The 27,116-nt window shown below is 46.8% G+C and overlaps 1 protein-coding gene across 1 annotated transcript in view; it reads right to left on the bottom strand.

Moving 5' to 3' along the window:
- The window catches only part of CYFIP2 (cytoplasmic FMR1 interacting protein 2), a 133,536-nt gene that overhangs the window by 88,295 nt on the left and 18,125 nt on the right, over window positions 1-27,116 (bottom strand). Inside the window, exons 3-13 of the mRNA XM_081230941.1 lie at window positions 25,843-25,932; window positions 19,887-19,964; window positions 18,016-18,117; window positions 15,674-15,855; window positions 13,727-13,823; window positions 12,316-12,444; window positions 9,678-9,782; window positions 7,478-7,569; window positions 5,547-5,664; window positions 3,012-3,131; window positions 2,359-2,484 (exon numbers count right to left, since the gene is read on the bottom strand). Of these exons, the coding sequence (XP_081087067.1) occupies window positions 2,359-2,484; window positions 3,012-3,131; window positions 5,547-5,664; window positions 7,478-7,569; window positions 9,678-9,782; window positions 12,316-12,444; window positions 13,727-13,823; window positions 15,674-15,855; window positions 18,016-18,117; window positions 19,887-19,964; window positions 25,843-25,932 (1,239 nt within the window). The remainder of the gene's footprint in view (window positions 1-2,358; window positions 2,485-3,011; window positions 3,132-5,546; window positions 5,665-7,477; window positions 7,570-9,677; window positions 9,783-12,315; window positions 12,445-13,726; window positions 13,824-15,673; window positions 15,856-18,015; window positions 18,118-19,886; window positions 19,965-25,842; window positions 25,933-27,116) is intronic.

Genomic DNA, 27,116 nt, shown 5'->3' with positions numbered 1-27,116 from the left:
GAATGGGGTGAGTCCACGCAACGGACTATCACTCAGTCATAAAAGGGAATGCAGTACTGATTTGTGCTACAATGGAGGGACCCTGAAAACATGAAGTAAAAGAAGCCAGACACAAAAACCACATATGATACGATTCTACTTATAGGAAACAGCCAAAACAGGGAACTCTATAGAAACAGAAGGAGACTGCTTAGGGCTACAGGGATAGGGAATAGGGGGTGAATGTACCAGTTTCTTTTTGAAGTGATGAAAATGTTCTAAATTTGACTGCGGCTGCCCAGCACTGGCAATATATTAAAAATTAATGAATTTACATTTTAAACTCGCGGTACTCCTCATCCGACTTCTGGCTGTGCAGCCTGGAGCCCGTCACCACCTGGGGAACATCAGTTGTCACCCTCACTGTCGATGCACCTGGCACTTTTCTACTTTATTTCACTGATTCCCCCAAGAACACTGCAAGGGAGGTGCTATTATTATACCCCTTGGCAGATAAACTGAGGCTCAGACAAGTGTCTTGCTAAAGGCCACATGCCTTGTAATTGATTGAGGGTTCAAATTCAGGTGGTGTCCTAGAGGGGTGGGATAGGGAGGGTGGGAGGGAGGGAGACGCAAGAGGGAAGAGATATGGGAACATATGTATATGTATAACTGATTCACTTTGTTATAAAGCAGAAACTAACACACCATTGTAAAGCAATTATACTCCAATAAAGATGTAAAAAAAAAAAATTCAGGTGGTGTGACGCCAGAGGCCCACTCACAACGACCCTGGTTGACTGCAGTGCAGCAGCTTTCAGACTTCTGGGTCTGTGATTTACCATAGGAAGTGTATACTATCTACTAACTCAGGAACACATACCTGCCTGAAATGACCCCACTGAGCCTCAGTTCTTTTTTTTTTTTTTTTTTTGCGGTATGTGGGCCTCTCACTGTTGTGGCCTCTCCCGTTGCGGAGCACAGGCTCCGGACGCGCAGGCTCAGCAGCCATGGCTCACAGGCCCAGCCGCTCCGCAGCATGTGGGATCTTCCCAGACCGGGGCATGAACCCGTGTCCCCTGCATCGGCAGGCGGACTCTCAACCACTGCGCCACCAGGGAAGCCCGAGCCTCAGTTCTTTAAAGTACAGCCTGGAGATCAGCTAAAGAGCAACTCTAACCCCTAATATGTATGACGCTTTATAGCCCTCACTGCTCATTTACGTCATTATCTCTGGTAATTACTCTTTGGTTTTCAACAATGATGCTGGGATGGAAGTGGGTAAAGATAATCAGCTCCATCTTATAGACAAAGAGGCTGAGGCTCAGAGAGATGAAGGGTCCAGGGGTAGCATCCAAGTCTCTGACTTCTAGGCTTCAGAGAGTCATGAAAGAGGTAGCTATCACTCATAACCGAGCAAGAATGAGCTCCGTCACCCTCACAGACATATCTTTTTGTAATCAAACAAAAAAAACCAAATCAGAAGGTTATAAAGCAGGAAGTAGAATCCTCCCTTTAGAAATTACTACTGTTAATGGTTTGGTATATATAAATATATACACTTATGTCCTTCCATTTTGAGCAGATGTGCAAAAGTATATTAATTTTAGTAGAAATGGCATCATTTTACATGCCGCTCTTTAACCTGTTTCTTTTTTAACAATATACTGTGTATATCTTTTCATGTCAGTACATCCATTTTAGTGGCTGCATAGAATTCAATGATATAGCTGTACCTTTATTTATTTTACCTGGTCCATACTGAAGGACATTTCAGTTGTTTCACATATTTTGGCATTATAAACAATACAGCAATAAATGTCTGTTATATATGTCTCGGCACAGTTGGCTTATTTCCCTGAGATATATACGTGCCAAACGGTATGCCTGTTAAAAATCTGAATACAGATGATCAGAATGCCCTCACAGAAAGCCTGTAAAATGTGGACTGGCCACTCAAAGTATCTGAGGTCTACATCCCACTTCAACCAGCAACAGACATCACCAATCTACTAGATCTTTACTATCCTGACTGGTCAGCATTCTATCTCATCTTAGTTTCGATCTGAAGTTCTCCAACCACTCCTCAGCCTGGGCATTTGTTATATCTCTTTTGGCCACGTGTTTAGTCCCTGCTGTTTGGTCTAATGGAGTGCCTCTTTCTTTGGGATTCTAAGAACAGAATGCGTTTCTCACCGCTTCTGAAAGAACAACTTGGGACAGAGATGAATTCGGGTGGGAGGAGGGGGCAGGGAAGTGCATGCACAAGAGGCCCATGGCTGCCGCCCGGCCCAGCACCCCTCCAGGAAGCCCTACGGCTGCTGACACTGAGCAGCCTTGGGGGTGGGGGGCGAGGAGACACAGGGAGTCAGCACCCACCTCGACAAAGGCAAACTTCTCCTCACTGGTGTAGTTGTAGCGGGTGGCTCGCTCATACTCCTCGGCCGTGCCCGGGCAGTCCTTGTTGCAGAACTTGTCTGTGGGGTGAACGAGCTTCCAGGAGTACTGGGGAGAGAGGAGAGACCCACGCGTCCATCAGCGGGTGAATGCATCAATCAAATGGGGTGAGTCCACACAACGGACTATCACTCAGTCATAAAAGGCAATGAGGTACTGATTTGTGCTACAGTGGAGGGACCTTGAACATGTGAAGTAAAAGAAGCCAGACACACATAACCACATATGATACGATTCTACTTATAGGAAACAGCCAAAATAGGGAACTCCACAGAGGCAGAAGGAGACTGCTTAGGGCTGCAGGGATAGGGAATAGGGGGTGATTGTACCGGGTTCTTCTTGAGGTGATGAAAATGTTCTAAATTTGACTGCGGCTGCCCAGCACTGGCAATATACTAAAAATTAACAAATTTACATTTTAAATGGGTGAATGGTGTGGTGTGTGAATTATATCTCAATAAAGCGGTTTAAAAAATAGAGTGCCAGAGAGAGGCAGGGGCAGACAGATTCCAAGTGAACCGAGTTCAGGATGCAGGGGCTGGGAAGGGGCAGACCCTCTGCCCTGGGACACCTACCACCTCCATGACATGGGCACTCCACTTGGACAAGAGCTGCAGGCCCCGCAGGGCCAGGTCAAAGAGTTCGCGGTACTCCTCGTCCGACTTCTGGCTGTCCAGCCCGGAGCCCGTCACCACCTGGGGAACATCAGCTGTCACCCTCACTGTCGACGCACCTGGCACTTTTCTACCTTATTTCACTGATTCCCCCAAGAACACTGCAAGGGAGGTGCTATTATTATACCGCTTGACAGACAAACTGAGGCTCAGACAAATGCCTTGCTAAAGGCCACATGCCTTGTAATTGATTGAGGGTTCAAATTCAGGTGGTGTGACGCCAGAGGTCCACTCACAATGACCCTGGTTGACTGCAGCACAGCAGCTTTCAGACTTTTGGGTCTGCGATTTACAGTAGGAAGTGCATACTGTATACTAACTCAGGAACACGTACCTACTTAGAGGTATTCAACATAGGCATGAACATTTTTCACGAAGCAACTTTATGCTCAATACTTGAGATTCCCTCTGATTTTTTTATTCCATTTCATAACAAAATGCTAATTAGAAACCACTAAATTGATTTCACAACTCAATTAGAAATGACTCACGGACTGAAAAGCACTGGTGAAGATAAACATCTATTTGAACATGTAATATTCCACAGTGAAATACTATATGTATGTATACTGTGCATACGCATAGATATATGTGTATGTGTATATATATACATATAGAGCCAGTCCTCATTATTTGTGGATTCTCTATTTGTGAATTTCCCTATTCACTAAAATTTATTTGTCACCTCAAGATCAATCCTTGCAGTGCTTTCATGGTCAGTTTCAGACGTGTGCAGAGTGGGAAAAAATTTGAGTCATGTTCTCAGCTGAGGCTGAACAAGGCAACTCTCTGCTCTCTTGTTTCGGCTCCTACTGTACACAAGTGTCCCGTTCCTGGTCTATTTAGTGCCCCATTTTCCACATTCTTATACTTTTTACTGGTGATTTCATTATTTAAAATGGCCCCCAAGCACAGTGCTGATGCTCGGTCTATGCCCCTATGAGAAAGGAGGCTGTGATGGGCATTATGGAGAAAATATGGATTTTAGATAAGCTTTGCTCAGGCATGAATTATAGTGTTGCTGGCTGTGAGTTAACGCTAACAAATCAACAATATATATTACATAAGGTGTCTTTAAGCAGAAACGCATGTAAAATAAGGTTATGTATTAAAAACCAGCCAATGGAAACACTGATCGGAAGCTCACAGGAACCTAACCCTGTATTTTCTTGAAGAGCGATGGTTCAGTACTTGCTGATTTAGTGTTGACGGCCACTTTACAGAATATAACTGCTGTGAACACTGAGAGTGGTCTGTCCATACACATGTATAAGCTGTATAATTCTAAAAATAGCTTTGAGCCAGACTCATTCTTAGATCATACCAAAACTGGACAAGGAATGAAGGGGTCCCCAGCACTTAAATTATTCCCATAGCTTATGTTCAGTGCATTGTCACATACAGGTAAGAAAGTCAAAGGTTTGGGCTTGACCCTGGTCCATGTCCACCAGAAGCCCTCTTGAGAATGTGGGCCACTCGTCTAATGACCGCACCACCTGCATTTATCTGGCTGTTCTCATTTCAAATATGATGCCCTTGGATCAAAGACATTTCCCTAGTTTGGGTTTTGGAAAGCATAACTATGGCCATCGGCCACATGGTGGAGCCAGTGGACATATGCGTGGTAGTGCAGAGTCTTCCAGGAGCTCCAGGTAATAAGGGAATTCAAATCTGGAGACCTATATTTATTAAACCAACATATATATTCATTAGAAGGGTTTATACAGAAAGAGATCCAGAAGGATATATACATCCAAATGTTAATCATAGTTGGTTCTGGGTGGAGGATTTTACATGATTGATTTTCCCTCCTTCTGCCTAGCTGTATTTTTCCTGAGGTTTGTGCACCGATCATGCTTCCCTACAAAAAAAAAAAAAAAAAAAAAAAAAGGAAGAAAAGAAAAATCCAGTGCCAGTAAAAATGTAATTAGTGGGATCACAGGAGATTTTTATGACCTTATTTTGCTGCTAACTGTATTTTCTGGCTTACTACAATGATTATTTATAATTGTTGTTTAAAAATATTTAGATGGTGCTATCACCATGATTGCTCAGAACTTTGTTTCTCTTGCCATCCAGGGTGGAGATGGTTTAGATCACGCACAGACTAACAATTACTGGGCTGTTACTAGCTGCTAGGCACAATGCATTTTCCATGCATCATATTGTTTAATCCTCTCAATGAACCTTTCCAGATACTATTAGCTCCATTTTTCAGATGAGGAAACTGAGGCTCAGGGATGTTGAATAACTTGTGAAGGTCAGCAGCAGAACCAGAATCACACCCAGTTCCATCTGGCTCTAAAATCCATGCCACCAGTGTGTATTCCCTTACTCCTCCACTCTCCATGATCTCACCTCTTTGCTGGCCGGTCCTCACCCCTTCCCACCCTGGGCCCACACGGGCCTCCATCCCAGCAGCCAGAGCGAGCTCACCTCACTGTTGCTGTACCGAGCGAGTTCGGAGATAAAGCGGATGTGGTCATCCCGGATCTGAACCATCTGCTCGCAGATATTGTACTGGGGGCTGATGCTGCTCTGGGTGCACGTCCACCTGGGCAGAAAATCAGGGGGGTCAGAGTGGGTCCTGGCCTTAGGCACCTGGGTGGGGCAGGCTCCTTCCATTCACTAGTTGCTCCTGGTGCTCGGCCAACGTGGCCAGCTCCCCTGGGTGGACCAAGAGGTGTCCCAGCTACCAGCAAGAGTGCCTGCTAAATCCCGCTGCGGGGACTGCAGGCTGAACAGAACAGCCTTTTCTCCTCCTGCTTGGGGCTGGCCTCCTCTAAGACCCAATCACAGGCTTTTCCAGATAACGGGCGTCCACAGTACTTACCAGTGACGTGAGCGGGGAGGGACTTGCAGCCTCTCTAGGGCTGCAAAGGACTGGAATCCAAGCAAAGAAAAAGCAAGGTGGGCGGCCTCCCAAACCTATCTACTGACCCTGGCAGCACTACGTCCTGTGGTTGAAGCTGTCGTTGGAGGGGGCCTATGGGCAGGACTCAGGAAAACTAAAGGGACTGTGCCTCTTTTTCAACAGCGAGCTGGCAACACGGAAGCTCTCTATGGAGAGGAAAACCACAGCCATTCTGAAAGGCACCGGTCTCTCTTTCTCATCTTCTCCCCCTTCCTCTCTTCTTTCTCCTCAGCTCTTTCCTCAACTTTTTTGAAAGAGATCTTTGGGAAAACATCCTAAATTGGGGAGGAAATGAATGAATGAGAATCTTCACTCTCCTTCCGCAAGAGAAAAAAAGACAACCCCGTTCACTGTCCTCTGCCATCTGGTGCCGGGTGACCCAGTGGACAGATTAAGCATGGACACCAAACAAAGCAGATATGCACTGTAGAGAGAATTTACTATTTCAGAAGGAGCTCTGAAAGGGCGCTCCAGAGAATACGCAGAATGGTGACAGACTTCCTCATGCCTATAATTTGGCATGACTTTTCTTTTGAGGTACTTGTGTATGGATGGGGACACCATCACTTGAACCTCTGACCACCATCCTGGTCACATCACCACTCCCAACCAACCTTAGGTGGCCGAGAATTCACGCAGGGAAAAGTTAAGCAATGAGTTCAGCATTCTGGACTCCGTGCTTTTCCTGAAAGACGTCCTCATACACCAGCAGCCACTGGGTTATGAAAAGACTTAAACCAGCTTTCCCTGGCAAGACTCACCTGCTGTGGCTCAAAGCTGGTGGAGTTCAAGTACACTCCATTTACATACTTTTAAGGCCCTAATACCCTCACCCCTCACTAAAGGATGGTCGGCCCCCCTCTGTATGGAAACGCAGGCAGAAACCTCTGTAACAAGGCCAGAGATCAAAGGGGTGGCCAAGACTGTAGCCGAATGTCCCCCAACTTCCAGGAAGCACTGACACCCCAGATCTTAGCTCAGATCACCTAGAGTGGTGGTTTATAAAATGACATAAGGAGAGGTCGTCAACCTACTTCACAGTTGGAACCGTCGGAACAATACCCTCCACGGCATACTTACTGCGTGGACACAAAACCTGAAGAGAGAACCAGTGTGATGAAGAACAAGGCCATCTCACTGAGGGCCGGTCACTCTTCCCCCTTCTCAGGGGAAGGAGGACTCCTGCTGTTCCCCTGCAGGCGGCGTGGGCCACCATGGGGACAGAGAAGGGGCAGGGCTGTGCTCTGAGCACTTTTGAACCCTGGCAGCAAAGGGCAGGTGCAATAGGGCTCAGAGCACCATCCACTGCTCCCCTCTGCCAGGCACCAGTGATTGGACGGAATCCACCTGCCCAGGGCTCTGGGGAGGGGGGAGGGGCTGAAGTGGCCCCTCGGCCCCCTGCCCGGGCTGGGCATCCTTGGGGGAGCCGAGAGACATTACGGCAGGCACTCACTTGGACTTGTTCTCTTCATAGTGAGCACTGGTCTTAATGTATCTGGCCAGCTCTATCTGCATGTCGCCGAAAAGGGGCACCACCTGCAGCTGCTGCAAAGGAAGCAAATACAGTGCGTGAGACATGGAGGGAAGGGCCAGGTGGCTGCCTTCCGCAGGGGGAGACAGGCCTCCGTGTGTGCCTCTGGGATGACCCCCAGTTTCTGCTTCCGAAGATGCTACTATGTGACCCTGGAACCACAAAGAGCCCCAGCCAGCATAGAGGTCCTCCCGTGCCTCCAACCATCCCTATGTTCCAGCAACTGAGCCCAGAGAGGCAAAGTGACTTGTCCAAGGTTACCCAGCAGACAGAACAGATGAAGAATGAGGACCAGATGGTCTGCCTCCCAGGGCAGGGTCTTTTCTGCTCTAATTTTCCTTGGATTCGAGGATCCTCGCTGCTTTGAGCTCTGTGAGTGGGTGCCCAGATGCCACTGGCTGGGCATGACCTTCTTGAGAAACTCTACCACGTGAAGTGATTGAAACCTTTAACACCTAACACCAGAGGGCAGACGGTACGGGGAGGCTGATATTTTCTGTCTGCTTCTTATGCACTAGGCACTGTGCCAAGCCCTTCAAAACCAGAGGGTTTCTAGGGCAGTGAAACTATTCTGTATGATACCATAATGTTGGATATAGATCATTATACATTTGTCAAAACTTACGGAATGCACAGTGCCAAGAGTTATCCCTACTGCAAACCACGGACTTTGGGTGATAATGACGTACCAACAATGTAGGTTCATGGACTATAACGAATGTGCCCTCTGTTGGGAGTTCTGACAATGGGGGAGGCTGTGTATGAGTGGAGGCAGGGGGTATATGGGAAATCCCCGTTCATCCTGCTCAATTTTGCTGTGAACCTAAAACTGCTCTAAAAAATAGTCCATTAAGCAAATCAGAAAACAGTATTTCGATCCACAGAATAACTGGGTGAGGTCAGTACTAGTATCATTGCCATTTAACAGATGGACAAACTGAAGCTTTGACAGCTGAAGTGACTGTTTTCACAAAGACTGGCTAGAAGCCAAGGAGCTGGGATTATAACCCAGGGCTTTGCCTGACCTATGTGATCCCACTGAATCCTCAAGGGAACCCTATAAAGTAGATACCCTTAGCATTGCTGTTTTTCGAGCCAGGGAACTCAGTTTCAGAGAAGTTCTGGGACTTTCCCAAAGTCACCCAGCTATGAAGTGGCAGAGCGAGACTAAAACCCAGGTCTTTGTGAGGCGTGACTGTGGTCTTCCACTCCACCCCCAGCTCATTCATGCGGATTTAAGGCAGAGGCAGATATGGCCAGTTCTCCCAAGATGAGCTCTGTTTTCACTTTGGGCAGCCCCAGAGAAAAGTGAAAGTTTCAGCTTCAAAAAGAAGCCAAGCCAAGCCACAGGATGCCTTTTGGTGACTTATTTCCCTCTTAACCTCCAAGAGTCGGTGGGACCCAGGCTTGGCCACACCTTTGAGGAATTCCACTTTTAACTGAAGCCTGGTTTTCCCGTGTCTGACCTCAGAGGCTCCACTCCAGGCCTGAAATGCCTGATGCTAGAATACACTGACAACGTGGAATTCACTTCGAAAGGAGAAAACCCCTTTGCGAATACCTCAAAGGCAAACCACAAGGTTTTATTGTTAAAGATTTGGGGCCAGAAGATCAAATCTCTGAGGCACTGGGACGGACTGAGTGTGGGCTAGACGCTGATGAGGCATTCTGACCAGAAGCAGGGAGAGCGAGGGGCCTCTGGTGGGCCAGGAGAGGCTGTGCATTTGCGAATGTGAATCAATGTAAAATCCAGTCTTTATTCCTCCTGCTTCTGTGGGCTCTGATATATACTGAAAATTAAAGTGGGCTCTGTCTTCTGGGACGCACCTCTTTCTTTAGATGGCAAGGGATTTCAGAAAAGGGAAAAAGCAGTATGCGGAAAGAATCACAAGGCCTCCTAGCCAAATCCCAGCTGAATCCTGACACTCAGGCACATGCCTTCTATAGTGTAGATTCCTCTACCGAGGGCAGCTGGAGGCCCTATCATTCTGTTCTCCTCCTCTTGGGGTCTTTAGAGCTACAGTTCAATCAATAAGCCCCACTACTTGCTGGTTAATTTCATTCCTTTCCCCAGAGAGACCACCCCTTGGCCCCCTACCCAACCCCAGCCCCAGGTGCTGACCTTAAAGAACTTATCGATTTTGCTGAGGTTGATTCTCTTCTTGGCATCCAGTTTGTAAATGTTACTGACATTTCCATCCATCAGGTAGAGACCGAAACCCATTACCTAGAGTGAGAACAGGCAGAGCCAGAAGCCAGTCACATCCACTGGAAAAGTTTCAAAAAAACAAAAAAAAGCAGATCTGTGTACGTGTACACATTCCCTGTAGTGACACATTCTGTGACAAAAAACCATGTGTCTTCAAAAAAAAAAAGAAAAAAAAAAGCGGGGGGACCCATAGGTCTAATTTCAACCAGAAATTTGATTTCTGTGAAGAAACGCAGAGGACTCTTTCATATATTATCATGGCGGCCACTTCTTGAGTCCTCCCCCATGGGCCAGTCTGTGCTTTGGGATTTAGCAGGCATTATCCTTCATTCTCACAACAATCTTATGAGTCAAGTTCTACACAATAACCTTATTCTACAGATGAGGAATTGGAGACACAGAGAGGTTAGACAGCTTGCCAAGGTCACACAGCTAGTAAGCTGCAGAGACAGGATCTGAACCGGGATCTGACAACATGTATGCACTTAGATCCTTCTTGAGAGGAAGGACTGAGTGGTGCTGTTGCTGCATCCCTGGGCCCCAGCACATCGCAGGCACTTGATGAATAATCACTAGATGGTAAATGAATGTGAAACTCTTCACCCCGTTCTCCAAGGAAACTACAACAAAGATTCCCAAGGAATCTCATTGGTGACTTCATTAACAAAAAGAACACATTTTTTGCCTGACAATGCCCTATAAGCAGGTTGACAGGTTGATTCTTGATATTCCAGTCCATACAATAGTTTCCTGAATGCTGGCTTATTTTGCTCTTTTTGTCGAATGTACAGCAAGCCTGAGGAGGCCTGAATTGCTAGGTTGAAAGCAGCTTCCCTCAGCACACAGTTGCTACGTGACTGGGGATAAGTCACGTCTGACACCTAAGGGAGTGGACTAGAGGATGGGCGTTTGCATTTTGCAGTTCCGCAGGGTGCGCACCAGACTTTTCCATTTAAGGTAGAAGGCGCTCCCTGGTGGCATCTGAGTTCACTAACAAACTGCAGAGACGAGGGAAACAGCAAGCAGTGCAGGAGTCCAGGTTGAGGAGGCAGAGAATCGAGAGGGAAAAGAAGGTTGGGAAGCTGAGACGTGGGAGGATTAAAAGCAGGCAAGAGAAAAGAAGGGCCTGAAAATCTGATGGCAGCATCCAAGGATGCTTGGAGGACTGGGGTTTAGCAACCTACTTAGTGGAAGCAGCAATTCTGGGCAGAGCTATGGTAATTGCCCCGGCATAGCACTGGGGGTGAGAGAGACTGCTGAGCTCTGGGTGACTTCTCTGCATTTCTGACTGTGCAGAGGAAGCCAGAGTGAACAAGACACAAAGCCACACTGTCCTGCAAGCTTCTTTGAGATGTTATGGAAATGTTAAGAAGGGAACACCAACAGGGCTGGGATTCTTGAAATAGCAAGAGGCGACATGGAGAGGAAGAAAAAGTCAAACCAGCAGCGGAATTTTAAAAGGAGAGGTTCTGGGGAAGAACGAATCAAAAGGGGTGATGCATGTGAATATGGAGAAGATGATTCATTTCCGGGCTATTGTTGTCAGAGGGAAATTAGAAATAATCTAAGCAGCTAACGATAGAATAATGGTTCAAGAAATTAAAGCTCATCCAAATGACATTATTTAAGGGCTGCATAATCTTCCAAATGCATTTAATGAAGTGGGATCGAAATTACACGTGCACAAAATTTATGTAAATTGCATATGTAAATTGCATACATATGAAAATATATCAGCACAGAAAAAATGAGAAAGATATACATCAAAATGCTAAAAGTGTTATCTCTGGATGGAAAGATTGTAAGAGATTCAATTTTTTTATGCTTTTCTGTATAGTCCAGATTTTCTACAATAATAAAAATTACTTGGTAATTAAGAAATGAAACTTGTAAACTGATGAAACAAATGTGACCCATTTGGCAAAATACAGCAAAAGCTTGAAGATTCTGCCTTCCCCTTGAGTTGGCAGTTTTTTCCTCCAGGATGTCTGCCTTAACAAGAGTATGGACACGAAGGTGTGCTAGAGTTTCAATGCAGTTTAGCAAAGAAATATCCAACCACAGGGGATCTGTTAAATCACAATGTCCCCATACAATGGAATACTTGGCAGCCATTAAAAATCACATTGTAGGGGCTTCCCTGGTGGCGCAGTGGTTGAGAGTCCGCCTGCCAATGCAGGGGACCCGGGTTCATGCCCCGGTCCAGGAGGATCCCACACGCCGCGGAGCGGCTGGGCCCGTGAGTCATGGCCGCTGAGCCTGCACGTCCGGAGCCTGTGCTCCACAAAGGGAGAGGCCACAACAGTGAGAGGCCTGCATACCACAAAAAAAAAAAAAAAAAAATCACACTGTAGAAAGAGCCTTAATGATGTCTGGAAAGGTGTATATGACATATTCAAGGCAAGTAACAGGTTACAAAACACTATATGCGGTAAGATCTGTATCAATGCTTAAGTAAGAAGAAAGAAATATTAAAAACAAATGATTTTAAATAAGAAGGAGGTGAGAGGGCAAGCCCAGGCCCTGGGGTGTGTGACCGAGGGAGCTGTACCTTGAGGAGCATGTGCTTCTCACTGGGGGTCAGATACATCTTGTTCTCGTAGTAATCCACACAGATGTTGACAATGTCGGCCAGCAGCTCCTCATAGCCTGGGATCACTTCCAGTTGCTGGTGGAGACACTAAAGAGCAGCGCCCCCGCCCCGGTTAGCCCCTGTCCTGCGTCCTCACACACACACCACCCAGGACGGGCCACCGCTGGGCCCTGGGACAGTGCCCGGCCTCACTGACCGCCCCGGGTGGAGGGGAGCCTGCAGCCTCTCCTCAACGTGCCCACAGTGGTTGGTCAGAGGTCCTGCACATGCCCCATGGCAGGGACCTGCTCCCCTTGGGGCCTTCCATCGTATTTCCTGGCAGTTCTGACGGTTAGAAAGCGCTTTACTGGGCTGAGCTGAAAGTTCCGCTAGGCCCGTGGTAATCTCAGCTTAGTTTTGACAGTGTGGACTGAGCCCAAGGCGTCTTCTCAGATGATGGTGGGAAGACCAGGCTCAGTGGAGGAGAGCTGGGCCAGCAGGTGTCTCCCTCCTGGCAGGACACAGCAGTACAAAGACATTTCCTGTACAAGAAGGCCTGAGGTCTCCACCCCAGGCCCCTTGTCTCCAAAGGGACACTGGCCCACAGCAGGGTGTGCACGGGGCTCAGGCGTGGGGCAGGGTCCCCGGGAAAAAACCTGAAGCCTCAACACTGAGGAGCCTTCTGTAGGTAACACAGAGCGGGGAAGGCCCAGTGAAGCCCTGAGAAAAATTTTAGCCCGGAAACCCTTTGAAGATGGAAGCCCCCTCTCAAGTTTAGGCCTGGGTCCTGCTGACATTCCTGCTGGTGCCTGTTTAGACTGAATTAACAGATGCACCAGACCGGTTATTTTAAGTCAGGCAGAGCGTGAGAGCCACAGCTGAGTGGGAATACCCTGGCAAAGCGGCGGCAGCAACTATGACTACATCTTTTTATGTCCTTGCTGTCTATCAGGCTCTACATGTTAAGGGCTTTTTATATAGTATCTCATTTATTTCTCACCACTGTCCTATGAGTGGCAAAACAACAGCCCCATTTTACAGACGAGGAAACTGAGGCTTAGACCTTGCCCGAGGCCTCACAGTGGGTCAGTGGAGGGTCTAGGATGAGAAAACAAGGCGGTCTAACTCCAGAACCCAAGCTCTCAATCTACACCGATGCAGGGGCAGAACACTGGCTAGGAGGTTTTCAGAGAACAAACTCTGGAGAGGGTGAAAGGGCCGTCTGTGTTTGGGAGGGGAGACTTAGGTCTGCAGCTTAAAGCCCGAGTAGGGCAAAGGGGACGGATGATCTGGACAGAGCTCCTCTGCTCGTGGGCCCCCCCCACCAACCTCCAGGCCCTGGCCTGCGTCACGGGATGCCAGGCCAGGACTGACATGGGTTTGCCATCACCTGGGTGATCCTGTTGTGGTTGGCCAGGAACATGGACAGGTTCTGTGACTCCTGGATAGACTGGGGGTCCGCCATCTTCCTCAGGAACTGTGCCGCCCTGGGACGGGGTGTTGCAGAGAGGGATGCTCAAGCACAGCAGGCCTCAGCCGGGCCTCATGGGCCCCATCTCTCAGCTAACCCGGATACACTGTCCCTGAGGTTAAAGGGTTCTGAACATCACAAGTGACTCTAATATCAAAGGAGAGTGTGTTCTGGAGTCATTTCATTAGGAGCTGTCTGCACCCTTGTAATAAGGGTTATCTGAAATTAGGAGGCAAGAACGCACTGAAGCTCAAAGACCAGGAAAGTTTAAGGGCAGCTAGCATCCCGTCAACCAGCTTGTGGTAGGACAGAGAGAAACAGGCATCCCTGTGCCTCACAGTGACCTCCACTGAAACTGCACGGTAAGTCACGGAGAAGAATCGCAGGCAGCAGGATGTTTTGTTTTCGTTGCGTATTATGTTATTTGTAGGAAAATCTCAATGTTTCTAAACATTGAATGGAAAAACAAAGTCTATTTAACCTGACGGGATCACAAGTGAAGGGATGATGGGTGTGGGGAACACAGCGGGACTTAAAGGGAGAAAACCACAGCCCTGGGACTTCTCCAGCCTGACCTGGAGGTGGAGGTGATGCAGCCCACGTCACGATGGACCATAGAACACAGACAAGACACCTGTCTTGCTCATGACCCTAGCCGGTCCACAGAGCATGTCGGCTGTGACCATGATGGAAGGAGTTGGCCACATCTGGGGAGAATCTGTGGGGAAGATACTGTACCATGAGCTAGCTGGCTATGGAATCTTTGTGAAATTGCCATTTCTGGATGGGGCCCTGTCTTCTGGGTACTCCCAGGTTTCAATTCACTCAGGAGGATAAAACGGTGAGGATCCGTATGTTGTCTGTTTTCTCCAGTTACCATGGAGCCCTGGGAGGATGTGGTTCCGGAGGGGGGCCCTCTTCAGCAGTGACACAGAAAACCCTTCCCAAGAGATGTGCACAGACACCCTGGAGCATATCTGAGCCTCAACCAACACAAAGTATATTGGCTGCTTTCGCCTGCCCTCCCCCACTTCTGGGTGGCTGTATCCAAATTTCTGGAGAGGACTGACCCCTCCGCCCCCCTCAGTCCTTCTTTCTTGTGAGCTGACACTGACCTCCAACTGACCCCAAGGACGAGCACCCCTCCCATCAGCACCACCCCAACACACACATACATAGTATAGTGTCTGATGGAGGGGTCAGCTCATGACCCAAGCGGGAGCAATGACAATCCTCCCTGGGGCTTCTGCAAAAGTATTTGCAAGGAGGAGCATTCTTTCCGTCCTTAGGAGCTGGGGTTGCTACATTGGCTGGCGGGACGCTTACAGCTGCTGGAGGCCACACAGGGCATGAGCCTGCCTGAGAATGAAGCTGATACTGAGGAAAGCTGAGCTGAGAGGTAGAGGGAACCAGACCAACAATATCACCTGAGTACCTGGATCAAGCTGACCAGGACTTTTCTGTTCTGGGAGCCAACGCAGTTTCTTCTTTTACATAAGCAGTTTGAACTGGCTTTCTGATTCTTGCAGAGAATGACTCCTGTGACTATTTGATGATTATATCAATCACAATATAATCTCAGACTGCACGGGACACAGAAAAATGCTGCTGCTCCACAGGTGGGGCAAATGAGGATTTGATTCTACCTTGAGACAGAAAACTCTGCCAAGACCCAGTTCTCCAAAACTCAGCTCTGCACCTTATTCCTTAAACTGCAGACACAGAGGCAGGCCCCCAACCCCACTGTGTCTGGGGACTGGCTAGCTTGGTTCCGAGAAGGAGCCTCTTAGAAGGGCTCTGTCCTCTTCCTCCCACTGGCCACTGGCCGGCGGCCCAGGAAGATGGGGGAGGGGGAGGGGCCCTGACCTCTTGTAGGCAGAGTGATCGTTCTTGACGCTGCACTTCATATTCTTCAGCTCGTCCAGGACTGCGAACATGTTGATGAACTTGCCCAGGGTCAGGAGGTAGGCCTCGGAGACAAAGTCTTTCCTCCGCTCAGCATGGCACAGCCGTTTCACCTCACTGCAGAAGCGTTCGATGGCCTTGCGCTGCACGCAGAGGGGCAGCGGGTCAGGATGCGGCGGCCTGGCGGGGTGCCTCACTGCACTCTCTGGTGAGGTCGAGCCTCCCCTGGGGCCCTAGTCAGAGCCTGGACATTTAGAGAAAGGCAAATCTGCCCAGAGGTCTTTCTCAGAGGTGTGCTGAAATACTAAGATGATTTCTAGAGGGAAGCCCAGAACCTGCCCCCAAGTGAGTCAAACCAATGAATTCATTCACCACGCCCTTGCTGAGAAAACACTGTCTTGTTCATGTGTGTATCCCAAGACCTAGGACAGTGCAGGCACCAGACAATAAGGGGGCAGAGATGGAGAGTGAGAGGGATGCTCAGAGAAAGAGGTTCATTCATCCAATAAACGGGTGTTGACTGAGCATCTTCCACGTGCCAGGCACCATTCTTGGCTCTGGGGTAAAGCAGGGAACAAAACGGAAGAAAAAGTCTCTACCGGAAGGGGCTTATATTCTAGTGATGGCTGACAGAAAACAAAATAAACAAATTCTCTATATTAGAATGTGATAGGTGCTATGGAGAAAAATAAAGCAAGGAAAGGAGATAGGGAGGCCTTCAAAGACCAGATCAAGCCCCACTTTCTCCTTCCGGAGTCTAACACAGCTTGCTGGGATGATGGAAATGTTCCATACCTGCTCTGTCCAATACAATAGACACTCATCATATGTGGATACTGAATACTTGAAAAGGCGAGTGCAGTGGAGGATCTGCATTTTAAATTTTATTTAACTTTAATTCATGGAGATAATGTGGCCACTGGACAGCACAGTTGTAGACTATTTCAGCTCCCCCCTTCTCTAAACACCTCCTGTCAGGAGGCCCTCAGTCTAGCACATACTTAGTTTGGGGGTAGCTTTTCTCTCTTAAACCTGCCTTCCCAAAGACATTTTAGGTTCCTCGAAAGCAGGTGCATGATGCTAATAACAGCAGCTGCCCTTTGTTAAACCTGCTCCGTAATGAGGGCTCTACAAACAGGGCACTTTACAAGCAGACCTTATTTATCCCTAGAGAAAACCTGTGAAATAGGCATTCTTTCCAAGGTAAGAAAACTGAAGTCGTCAGAGGTCTGAAATAACTAACAGAACACAGTCAGAATGCGACAGAACCCTGGGCTTCTGTGCCTTCGAGGCTCTATCTGCACCTTCCCCAGATGTTCCCATCTCCCTCCCCCAGAAGGCCAGCACAGAGCTGGGCGCAGGGCAGACCCTGGGCCAGTGTGTGCAGGTCTACTTATGAGGCTCATAAATACACGTGGAGGTCACAGAGTGTGTGGCAGGACTCCCACCTGGGCAGAGGGTGGTCTTAAAGCCATCAGCCTGCATTCCTGAATGGCTTCCAAATAAGCAGAATAACCAGCTTGCCCTCTTACCTTTCATTCACAGGAGGCTTTGGCTGTCTTTTCTCTCTTCCTCCTTTAAATGCTCACTCTTCTTGGCTTCCCAACTGGTCTCCCTGCTGCCACTCTTCTCCCCTGACACCTGTGCTGCCCCCCACTTCCCATCCATCAACCACAGAGCAGCCAGAACACCTCAATCAGTTCATGTCACTGGAAATCTCCAGCGGCTTCCCGTGGTGCTTGAAGAAAATCCAGGTAATTCTTCTCCTGACCTGCAGTGCGCTGTATGAGTAAGTCCCTGCCTACCCTGCTCACTATGCAGCCTCCCTGGCTTCATTCCATTTCTTAAACATGTCACACTCCTTGAGGCCTCAGGGTCTTTGCCTTTGCAGTTCCTTCTGCCTGAAACCCTCTGCCCCTGGATCATCACCTGCCAGCCTCTTTCACATCATACAGGTCTCAGTTCAAACACCGCCTCCATGGAGGCCGTCCCTAAAGCTGCGTCCATGTCAAAGATACCCTCCATGCCAGAGGTTCTTTAACTGTATTTTATTCACAGCACTTGTTCTGTTGTGTATTGTTAATTGTCAGTCTCTCCTCCCACCCAGAACACACTCGTTTGCCCGCTAGAATGTGAATTATATGGAGGGAGGGGGCTTGTCTGTCTTGCTCACCCCAGGGCGGGTCAGGGGCACTAGAAAGTGCCGAATGAATAAATAACATGGCACAGAAATCCAGTACCAGTGTCTAGAAGCGTGGGGACCTTCTCAGGTGTCCTGGTCCAGACCCACCCTGACCCCTCACCTGAAAGTACATGAACTTCATGAGCTTAGTGACCTCCGGCTCCAGCACCTCCACTGTCTTCTCATAGATCTCCACTCGGTTGGGCTGCTCGTTGCATTTCACCTGTGGGGAGACAGGGGGTTTCGCACACCCTGGTTTGCCCAGGCGGTCCTGGTTCACACCTGCTGTCTTATTAACAGGGCCCGTTTTCACTGTTGAATGCACCTCATTTAGGATGATCAATGGTATGGTTACCTAGTGAGAGGAGGCTGGGGTAGCCCTGTCTGACATTCTGACGGGGGCAGAACGGCTCTCCAGACACTGGCTGCAAGAAAGAAACCAGCTGGTCCCCAGAACAGGACCCTCCTCTCTTTCAGTCTGTTCTGTGCCCCGACCATGAGCTGTACACACGACTTCGGTGAGCTGCACAGTCTCCCTCCTGCTGCCTTTCCCCCACTCCTACCCCAGTAGCCCCTACGCCTATCTGGGGGCCGCTGCCTGATCCTAAGCAGAGGAAAACGTTCTGTCCGTGGCTCTGGATGCACTTGGGACAAAGTCCCCTGGCCATACGTGGGCCCATTAAGAAGCCCATTTTCTCTGCCCAGTGGTTTTCAGCACATCAGAATCCCGTGGCAGATGTGTTCACAGCATGCACACCCAAGGCTGCTAACAGGTCACTGAAACTGGAGAGTGAGCAAAGGGTAGTAAACACAAGGACAGTCTTCACACTGTTGTATAGAAATTCTTAAAATGGAAGCACCAAGCTAAACATCCAGAAGTCGATGATTAAATGGATAAAGTATGATGCATTCATACACTGTCATTACGTAACTGTCAGGGGCAATGAGATAGATCTCTGACCTGAGGTGGAAAGATTGCTACCATAAACTGAGGGGTGGAAACAGCTGCAGGACAGGAAGGGTAATTTAATCCCGTTTTTATTCAATAAAACACAGAACAGTGTGTGTGCGTGTGTATCCATATATAATACAGGTATAGAGAATCTGAAAGGGTGCGAAAACCAAGCTGTTAATAAGTAGTTACCTCTTGGGGTTAGGATTGGGAGCAAGGTAGAGGAATGGTTTCTGTTTACACACCTGTGGCCTGTTGATTTGGTTACAGTGGGACCTACAAATAATATAACTATGATAATGGTAAAAATAATATCTGTGTGTGTCAACATGAAAAAAGTCAGTTATAAAGAATACAGTGTAGGGCTTCCCTGGTGGCGCGGTGGTTGAGAGTCCGCCTGCCGATGCAGGGGACACGGGTTCGTGCCCCGGTCCGGGAGGATCCCACATGCCACGGAGCGGCTGTGCCCGTGAGCCATGGCCGCTGAGCCTAAGCGTCCAGAGCCTGTGCTCCACAATGGGAGAGGCCACAACAGTGAGAGGCCCGCGTACCGGAAAAAAAAAAAAAAAAAAAGAATACAGTGTCAAAAATTCAAGTGGCAGAACTGTATAAATAGGAAACAACACACTTTTGTAAATGACAATAATTTACAAAATAATAATCACAGAAATATTCATGATGTTTGAGGCAAGAGAGCCAGATGAATATGCAGCAAAGCGTCCACAGTGATTATGCTTTGGTGGGAGGTGGGGGATTTGGGTGGTGGAGGGAGGGGTGAGGATGTCTTGCTTTTTACTTTCTACCTCTCTGCAGTGGTTTGGGTGTTGTACAGTTAGCATATACTGCTTTCAAAATAAAATAATATTGAGCAATTTTTAAAAGCTGGTGTCAGTTTTACGGGATGCTCTCTGAATGTTTTCAGTGCACCCCCTCGGGTAAGAGGCCCTGCTTCACTCCCTGCTGCCTGGAGAAGGTCAGTAATCTGGACGGGGGTGGGGTGGAGGGTGGAGGCACCCCCTGAAGGGGCAGGACTGTCTCACCTGGGGGATGGCCCGGGAACAGCTGCGCCAGGTGTATAGCATGACCGCATACTCGTGCCCTTCCTCCAGCATTTCATTCTGAAAAGCAGAACATGCTCAGCAGGGAGAAACTGCTCCGGCGCCACAAGACTTTTCAACAGCTCCCCGCCCCCAGTCGTCACGACTCACAGTGTGGTCTGTGGACCAGCAGTGTCAGCATCACCCGGTGGGGGGTGGGGTGGGGCTTATTAGAAATGCAGAGTCCCAGGCCCCTCCCTGGGCCTATGGAATCTGAATCTGCATTTCAATAAAATTCCCAGGGGACTCACACTCCCAGGTGCACAATAAGTTTGAGAAGCACTGGCCTAAATTATCTCTATCAGACACTCCAGGGCTCTACAAGCAGGACACATTTTTCAAAGACAGATGGCTACCTCAGAAAGGAGGGGCAGATCTACTAGTTCCAACAGCAAAAGTTGTCCCAGATAAACAGTTAGCAAGAAAAGAAGCAAGCAGCAAAACAGTTTGTACAGCGGATAGGTTAAAAAACACAGAGTAATAATTATGAAAGTATATTATTGTGTATGGAAAAATATTTTGGTGGAATACATACCACAACTATGAATAGCAAGCTCTCTGTGGGGATGGATAAACAGGGGCTTTCGCTTTTCACATCACACGGTACTATAATGTCTGCTCTTTTGTAAGAGCCCACTTTACTATTTCATAAGCAGGAAGATGGTTAAGATCAAGATTAAGATTTTTAAAAATAATACAGAGCAGATGGCAAAACTAACAACAGCATGAAAAACAAATCTGATGACTCACCTCACCTAGTAAGTGCTTCATTGGAAAGAGCCCTAATCTCAGTGTCCAAGTATCTGGGCTGAAATCCCAGCTTCATCATTTCTTAGCCCTTTGGCCTTCAGGCAGTCACTTAACCTAAAATTCTCCATTTAGTCATCTGTTTAATAATGATGACAATAACAACCTCAGAGAATTTTATGAGAATTAAATACAATACAAACATACATACATGCTAGGTAATCTGTAAAGGGAGTTGAGAGTCTTACTAGGGAAAAGATAGTCTGGCAGTTCCTCAAAAAGTTAAACACAGAGTTACCATATAACCCAGCAATTCTGCTCTGAGGTATGTATCCAAGAGAAATGAAAGCATATGTGCACACAGAAACGTCCACGCTTGTTCACAGCAACATTATTCTAATAGTCAGAAAAACAGAAACAACCCAACGGGTGAATGGATAGATAAAATGTGGTATAGCCATGCAATGGAATAGTACTCTTCTGTAAAAAGGAATGAAGTACTGATCCAGGCTACAACATGGACGAACTTTGAAAACATTATGCTAAGTGAAAGAAGCCAGACACAAAAGGCCACCTATTATATGATCCATTTAGACGAACTGTTCAGAACAGACAAATCCATAGAAACAGAAAGTAGATTAGCGGTTGGGGGAGAGCAGAATTAGGAGGGACTGCTAAAGGTTTGGGGGTTTCTCTTTGTGGTGACGGAAATTAGATAGTAGTGATAATTGTATAACACTGTGAATCTACTATTAAAACACTGAATTGCACACTTTAAGTGGTGAATTTTGTTACATGAAGGACGTCTCAAAAAATACAATAAAAGGAGTATTACCAGATCATCTCTTTTGTGAATGTTTGTATAGATACAAAACTGAACACTTACTGATGTATTTGTTATCCCACACACCATATCTATTTCATAATATCTTCCTAGCACAAGATCAGATTTAATTTGGAGCTTATTACTTTTTAAAGTTTTGTTTTCAACAGCAAATGTCACTGACGAGTCACACTTTCAATTCTTAATTTAGAGAACTCTTTAAATCAGTCACATGTTGTGCTTGAGACCACAGAGGACCAAGATCAAGCCTGTGGGTCTCCTGCTGCCGGTGCTTCAGAACACGTGTCAGAAGAGGGGAGTGACAGTAATGCATAGGGAACATGTGTCTACGTATCAGCACCAAACTGCCCCCTGGCAGGTATATTCTCATTCATTTATCCAGTGAACCTTTCACTGAGCACTCACGGGTCCCTGGTTTGGTGCTATGTGCTGAAAAGAGGCCAGTGAACAAGAATGATGTGGACTCTGCCTTGCGGACAGTTCAGCTGACCATCAGTCAGATTTGTTGTATAATCACGCCTGGAATGTAGTAGAGGTCAGGATGGTGTGTTGGATGGAGCTTCAGGAAACTTGAGTTCTGGTCCTGGCTCTGCTTGGACCCAACTTTTATCTGGACGATGTCATGGTTTTCTCATTTAGAGGCAAAGAGTTGGCCTAAATCACTGGTTCTCAGCCCTGGCTGCATATTAGTCACCTGGGCAACTTTGAAAATGCCTGATGCCCAGGCTGGGCTCCACTGGAATGAAATCATTCTCTCTGGGAGAGGGGCCCAGGCATAAGTGTTTTTTAATGCTTTCCAGGTGATTCCAATGGGCGGCCTAGGTTGACAGCTGTAGGACTAAGGATCTCTCAGGTCCTTTACCTTGATAAGATTCTGTGAGCCCACGATTTAAACCCAATGTGAGTTCAGTTCGAATTTCAGACAGTGACAGGCTGTACCTCTCAGGTCCTTTACCTTGATAAGATTCTGTAAGTCCATGATTTAAACCCAATGTGAGTTCAGTTCAAATTTCAGATAGTGACAGGCTGTACCTCTCAGGCCTTATTTGGACACTCAGCCCCCATCTCACCCCCCAGCAAAGAACCCTTGACTGTTCCTCATAGGTGGCCAATTACATGGATTACACACTTCCTCCTCCTCCTCTTCTTCCTCTTTTCTCTGGCTATCCTACCCTTTGAGAAATTCACCTAGCCCCAGTGTGGGCAGGAGAAATACAAGAAGATGAACATCTAATGAAGTCTCTTGCTGCTGATAAAGCTACTCTACAGAAAGATTTAGCAAAAGGTACAAGGAGGAAATTGTGGAGGAAGTGAAGTTTTGGCATTAGCCATGAACGTCAACAGTACACCCTATCCTAGACCCTGACTGAAACCATATCAACACTATCCCTGTGTTGGTAGAATAGTGGCCCCAGAAAGATGTCTGCATCCTAATCCCCAGAACCTGTGAAAACAATACCTTACACAGCAAAAGGGGACTTTGCAGATGGAATTAAGTTAGCAACCTTGAGATGGGGAGGTCATCCTGGGTTATCTGGTGGACCCAGTGTAATGGCAAGGGTCCTAATAAGTGAAAGGGAGGCGAGAGAGTCAGACCAGGAGCCGTGAGGATGGAAGCAGAGATTGGAGTGGTGTGACTGCTGGATGCAAGGGGGCTGAGCCAGGGAATGCGGGCAGTGTCTAGAAGCTGGAAAAACAAGGCAACAGATTCTCCTCTAGAACCTTCAGAAACGAATGCAGGCCTGCCCACACCTTGATGTGAACCCTGTAAGATCCCATGCCAGGCTTCTGACCAAAAAAATGGTAAGCAAATAACTTTGTGTTGTTTTAGGTCACCAAATCTGTGATAATCTTCTGTTACAGCAGCAATAGAAAACGAATACAATCTGCCTCCAAACCGGCCCTTCCTCTGACTGCCCTGTTGGTGTCCCTGACCTGGTATTTCCAGGAAACCTCAGTCAGCATCGTTGTCACTCCCATGGGCCCCAGCACCCAGCACACTGTGAAGCCAGGCGGAGTCAACCTCCAGTGCCTCTCGTATCCATGTCCCCTTAGCCATCCCTCACGCCACTGCCCTCATCCGGCCCTTGACACCTCCAGTGTAGATAACTTTAACTATCGCCTCACTCACGCCTCCTTACCACTTGTTCTGCACAAAACTAACAAATGGAACTTATTCCTCAAGTGTATTTCTGTTCACATTTCTCCCATCAATGAAAAATTCCCATTGCTACTGATTTTTGATTAAATGAATTAAAGCCCTCTATTATTGGCTGACTTGTGTCCCCCCCCCGCCAAATTTATATGTTGAAGTCCTAACCTCAGGACCTCAGATGTGACTCTATTTGGAGACAGGGCCTTTAAAGAGATGATTAAGTTAACATGAGGCCATTAAGGGCCCTCATCCAATCTGACAGAATTTGGACACACAGAGAGACACCTTACATGTGCCTACACAGACAAAAGACCGTGTGAGGACATAGCCAGAAGGCGGCCATCTGTAAGCCACGGAGTGGCCTCAGGAGAAAGCAACCCTGCTGACACCTTGATATTGGACTTCTTGTCTCCAGAACTGGGAGAAAATAAATTTGTTATTTAAGCCACCCAGTCTGTGGTATTTTGTTATGGCAGCTCTATCAAACGAAGACAGACTCTATGCACTGACCCTTATCTAATTTTTGATAAATACCACCAAGAATTTCCCTATATGTACTTTACAGTCCAAACCCAGGCAGTCTCTGTGCCTTTTGATTCTGTGCCTTTTCTCATGCTGCTTCCATCAGCCAGATGCTCTCCATCTCATCCCTGACAGATAAAATTCTAATTGTGGGGGACAGCAGAGGTCAGTGCAAAGAGATCAGGGCAGGGAATCTTAAGTCCTGGATTCTAGGTTCAACCCTGTGATTCACTAATTCTGGGATCATGAGCAACCTGCTTATTAACTTCTCTAGGTCTCAGTTTTCTCATCCCTAAAATGGGAATAATAATCTCTTTGCAAGTCACAGGGCTGTTATAAGGTTCCAGTGATACCATGTATAAGAAAACCTTATATAGTTTAAAGTACCATTTATATATGGTATATATATATATATATATTACATATATATTATGTATATATAATAACCATATATTATATATATATATGTGTGTGTGTGTATATATATATATATATATATAATATATGGTTATAATGTGTGTGTTTATGTACAGTATACAAGGCTCTACTCAAAACCCACTTCCTTCATCAAGCTTTCTCTGACCCTCTCAGGGCCCCTTAAAGACTTTGAACTTTCACCATGCCTTTTACCTTTAACTTTGTATATTTTTATTTGTTTGCAAAGAGCCATCTAGAGCACAGGTTCTGTAGTCAAACAGACTTGGGTTTAGCTCAGACATTTGTCAGTGGCAGGACCCTGAGTAAGTTACTTAACTTTTCTGGACCTCAGTTTTTCCCACCCATAAAATGAGTATTGTAATAGAACCTGCTTCAAGGGGTTGAGGTGAGGATTAATTAAGACAATGCATTTAAAATATCTGCACATAAAATGTTCAATAAATGGTAAGGCTGTCTATTTCTACTTGACTCATTGAGAACCAAGACCAGCCCTATCTGTCCTTGCATATCCCCCTCTCCAGCATTTAGCAGGGTATCTCCAGGTACCAGGTACACAATATTTATTGAATGAATGGGCAGGGTGTGGTGAGACAGGCTTTAGGCTATCGCTGATATAGTGAGAAAGGTCCACTGAGCCACAGGCAGAACCTGTGAATGAGAAATTTGGAATTATTGAAATGTCAGCGATGCATGAGGATGAAATCAATGAAAGCCCAAGAAGGGAGGGCACCCTCACAGATGGGTCAGACAGAGACCCGTCAAACAACTGGTCCCTCTTTGTGAATGATTTAGGCCGCCAGGAATGTGTTACTCCAAACCTTTTTTGAGAAACTTTGTGCTTTGGTCAAGGGCCAAAATTCCACACAGCCAGTAATCTATCTATAAAGCATAAAACAAGGCAGGATCTAATCAACTGTTAACCCCCAAAGCTAGAGAAGCTCAGGGAAGTGAACAGTGGGAATAGAGTTCGGCCCCAAAGGTGAGCAGGATTTGCAAGGCTGGAAGATACGGAACAGTGTGCCTCCAGGCGCTGAGAGGGGATGGGTGGGGCATGAGGATGGGCTTGAGGAGATGGATCTGAGGCAGAGTGTTCTTGGAACAGCTGAGCACATGCCCCTGGCCAGAGAAGCTGCCCACAGCCCCGCCCCCACCAGCAGGGGGCACGCCTGTCCCTGAAGGTCACAGAGACTTACCATGCTGGAGTGGACTGTAGCCTGCTCAATGTACCTTGCAATGCCTGTGACAAAAGCATTCCTGTCCTCGAAGTTTGTGTCAAAGTTAGCCTGCAGGAATTAGAGAACAGGGACATTTGGTGGTTGGAAAACAGGTTCAAGGTGGCTGGGTGTCCAGGGAATAAACTGCTGCCAACAAATGCCCAAGTTCTCTGTGGAAATCTATCTCTACATCACCCTCTCATCTTCTGCCAAGAAATCCCACCCTGAATCCCACTGGGCAGGAGCTGGCTACAGCCAGGGCCTGCATCTGCTTCCCATGGGTAATCAGGTTCACCCAGGGAGCCTTGGAAGTAAAGGCTTAAACCATACAAGCCTAAATAGCTCTTAAAAGTGAAGACGTGTTTTTTTTTTTTTAGAAAGAAGCAGACTCACAGATATAGAGGAAAAACTAGTGGTTACCAGTGGTGGGGAATGCGAGGTACAAACTAGTGGATGTAAAATAGGCTCAAGGTTGTATTGTACAACACTGGGAATGTAGCCAATATTTTGTAATAACTTTAAAAATTGTATAAAAAATAAAAAATTTTTTTGAAAGATGAAGAAAAGGTGAAGATATACACTGCTTTGATCCAGCAGTTGCAAAAATACTTGCCTGAGGGTGCAGATACATCTGTACAAGAATAATAACTGCAGTATTTTTTTAATAAAAAAACTGGAAACCATCCAAATATCCATTAACAGCAAAAAGCTAAATAAATAATAGTATATCCATACAATGGGCTTATCTTATAAGTACTATGTGGTGGTTAAATACAGTGTGGTAGCATAGCAGTATTGTCAGGAAAAATACCCATAATAAATTTTAAGTTAAAAAAGCCAAATCATAGAGCAACATAATACAGTGTCATTCTCTTTTGGTTAAAAAAAAAATTATATATATACATGGTAAAAAGGTGTGTGGGTGTATATATGTGTATATATAGAGACATAGCTACAGGGAAATTTTTATTTGTTATAAATACTTTGCTGTATTGCTAATAATAAAAAAGATCTTTACATAATTAAAATTTAATCTGGGTTAGAAAATGTGAATAAACCAAGTGGATGAGGTGAACCTTCAGGCATGTGCTTATTTAATAAATCTAGCCATTGAATGAAATTTAAAATATACTATGTGTTTATATTCAGTCTCATTTAGCAGTCCAAGAACTTTCAAAAGGTCAAATACAGCTAAAAAGCTAAAAATTTCCAATTAACTAATTCTTTCATAACATGGTATACTTGCCCAGCAC

The sequence above is a fragment of the Mesoplodon bidens genome, assembly GCF_964165515.1.
Source record: "Mesoplodon bidens genome assembly, chromosome: 4".
Lineage (NCBI taxonomy): Eukaryota > Metazoa > Chordata > Mammalia > Artiodactyla > Ziphiidae > Mesoplodon > Mesoplodon bidens.
The sequence above is the reverse complement of the archived record's forward strand: the minus strand, read 5'-3'. Positions and strand labels throughout refer to the sequence as shown.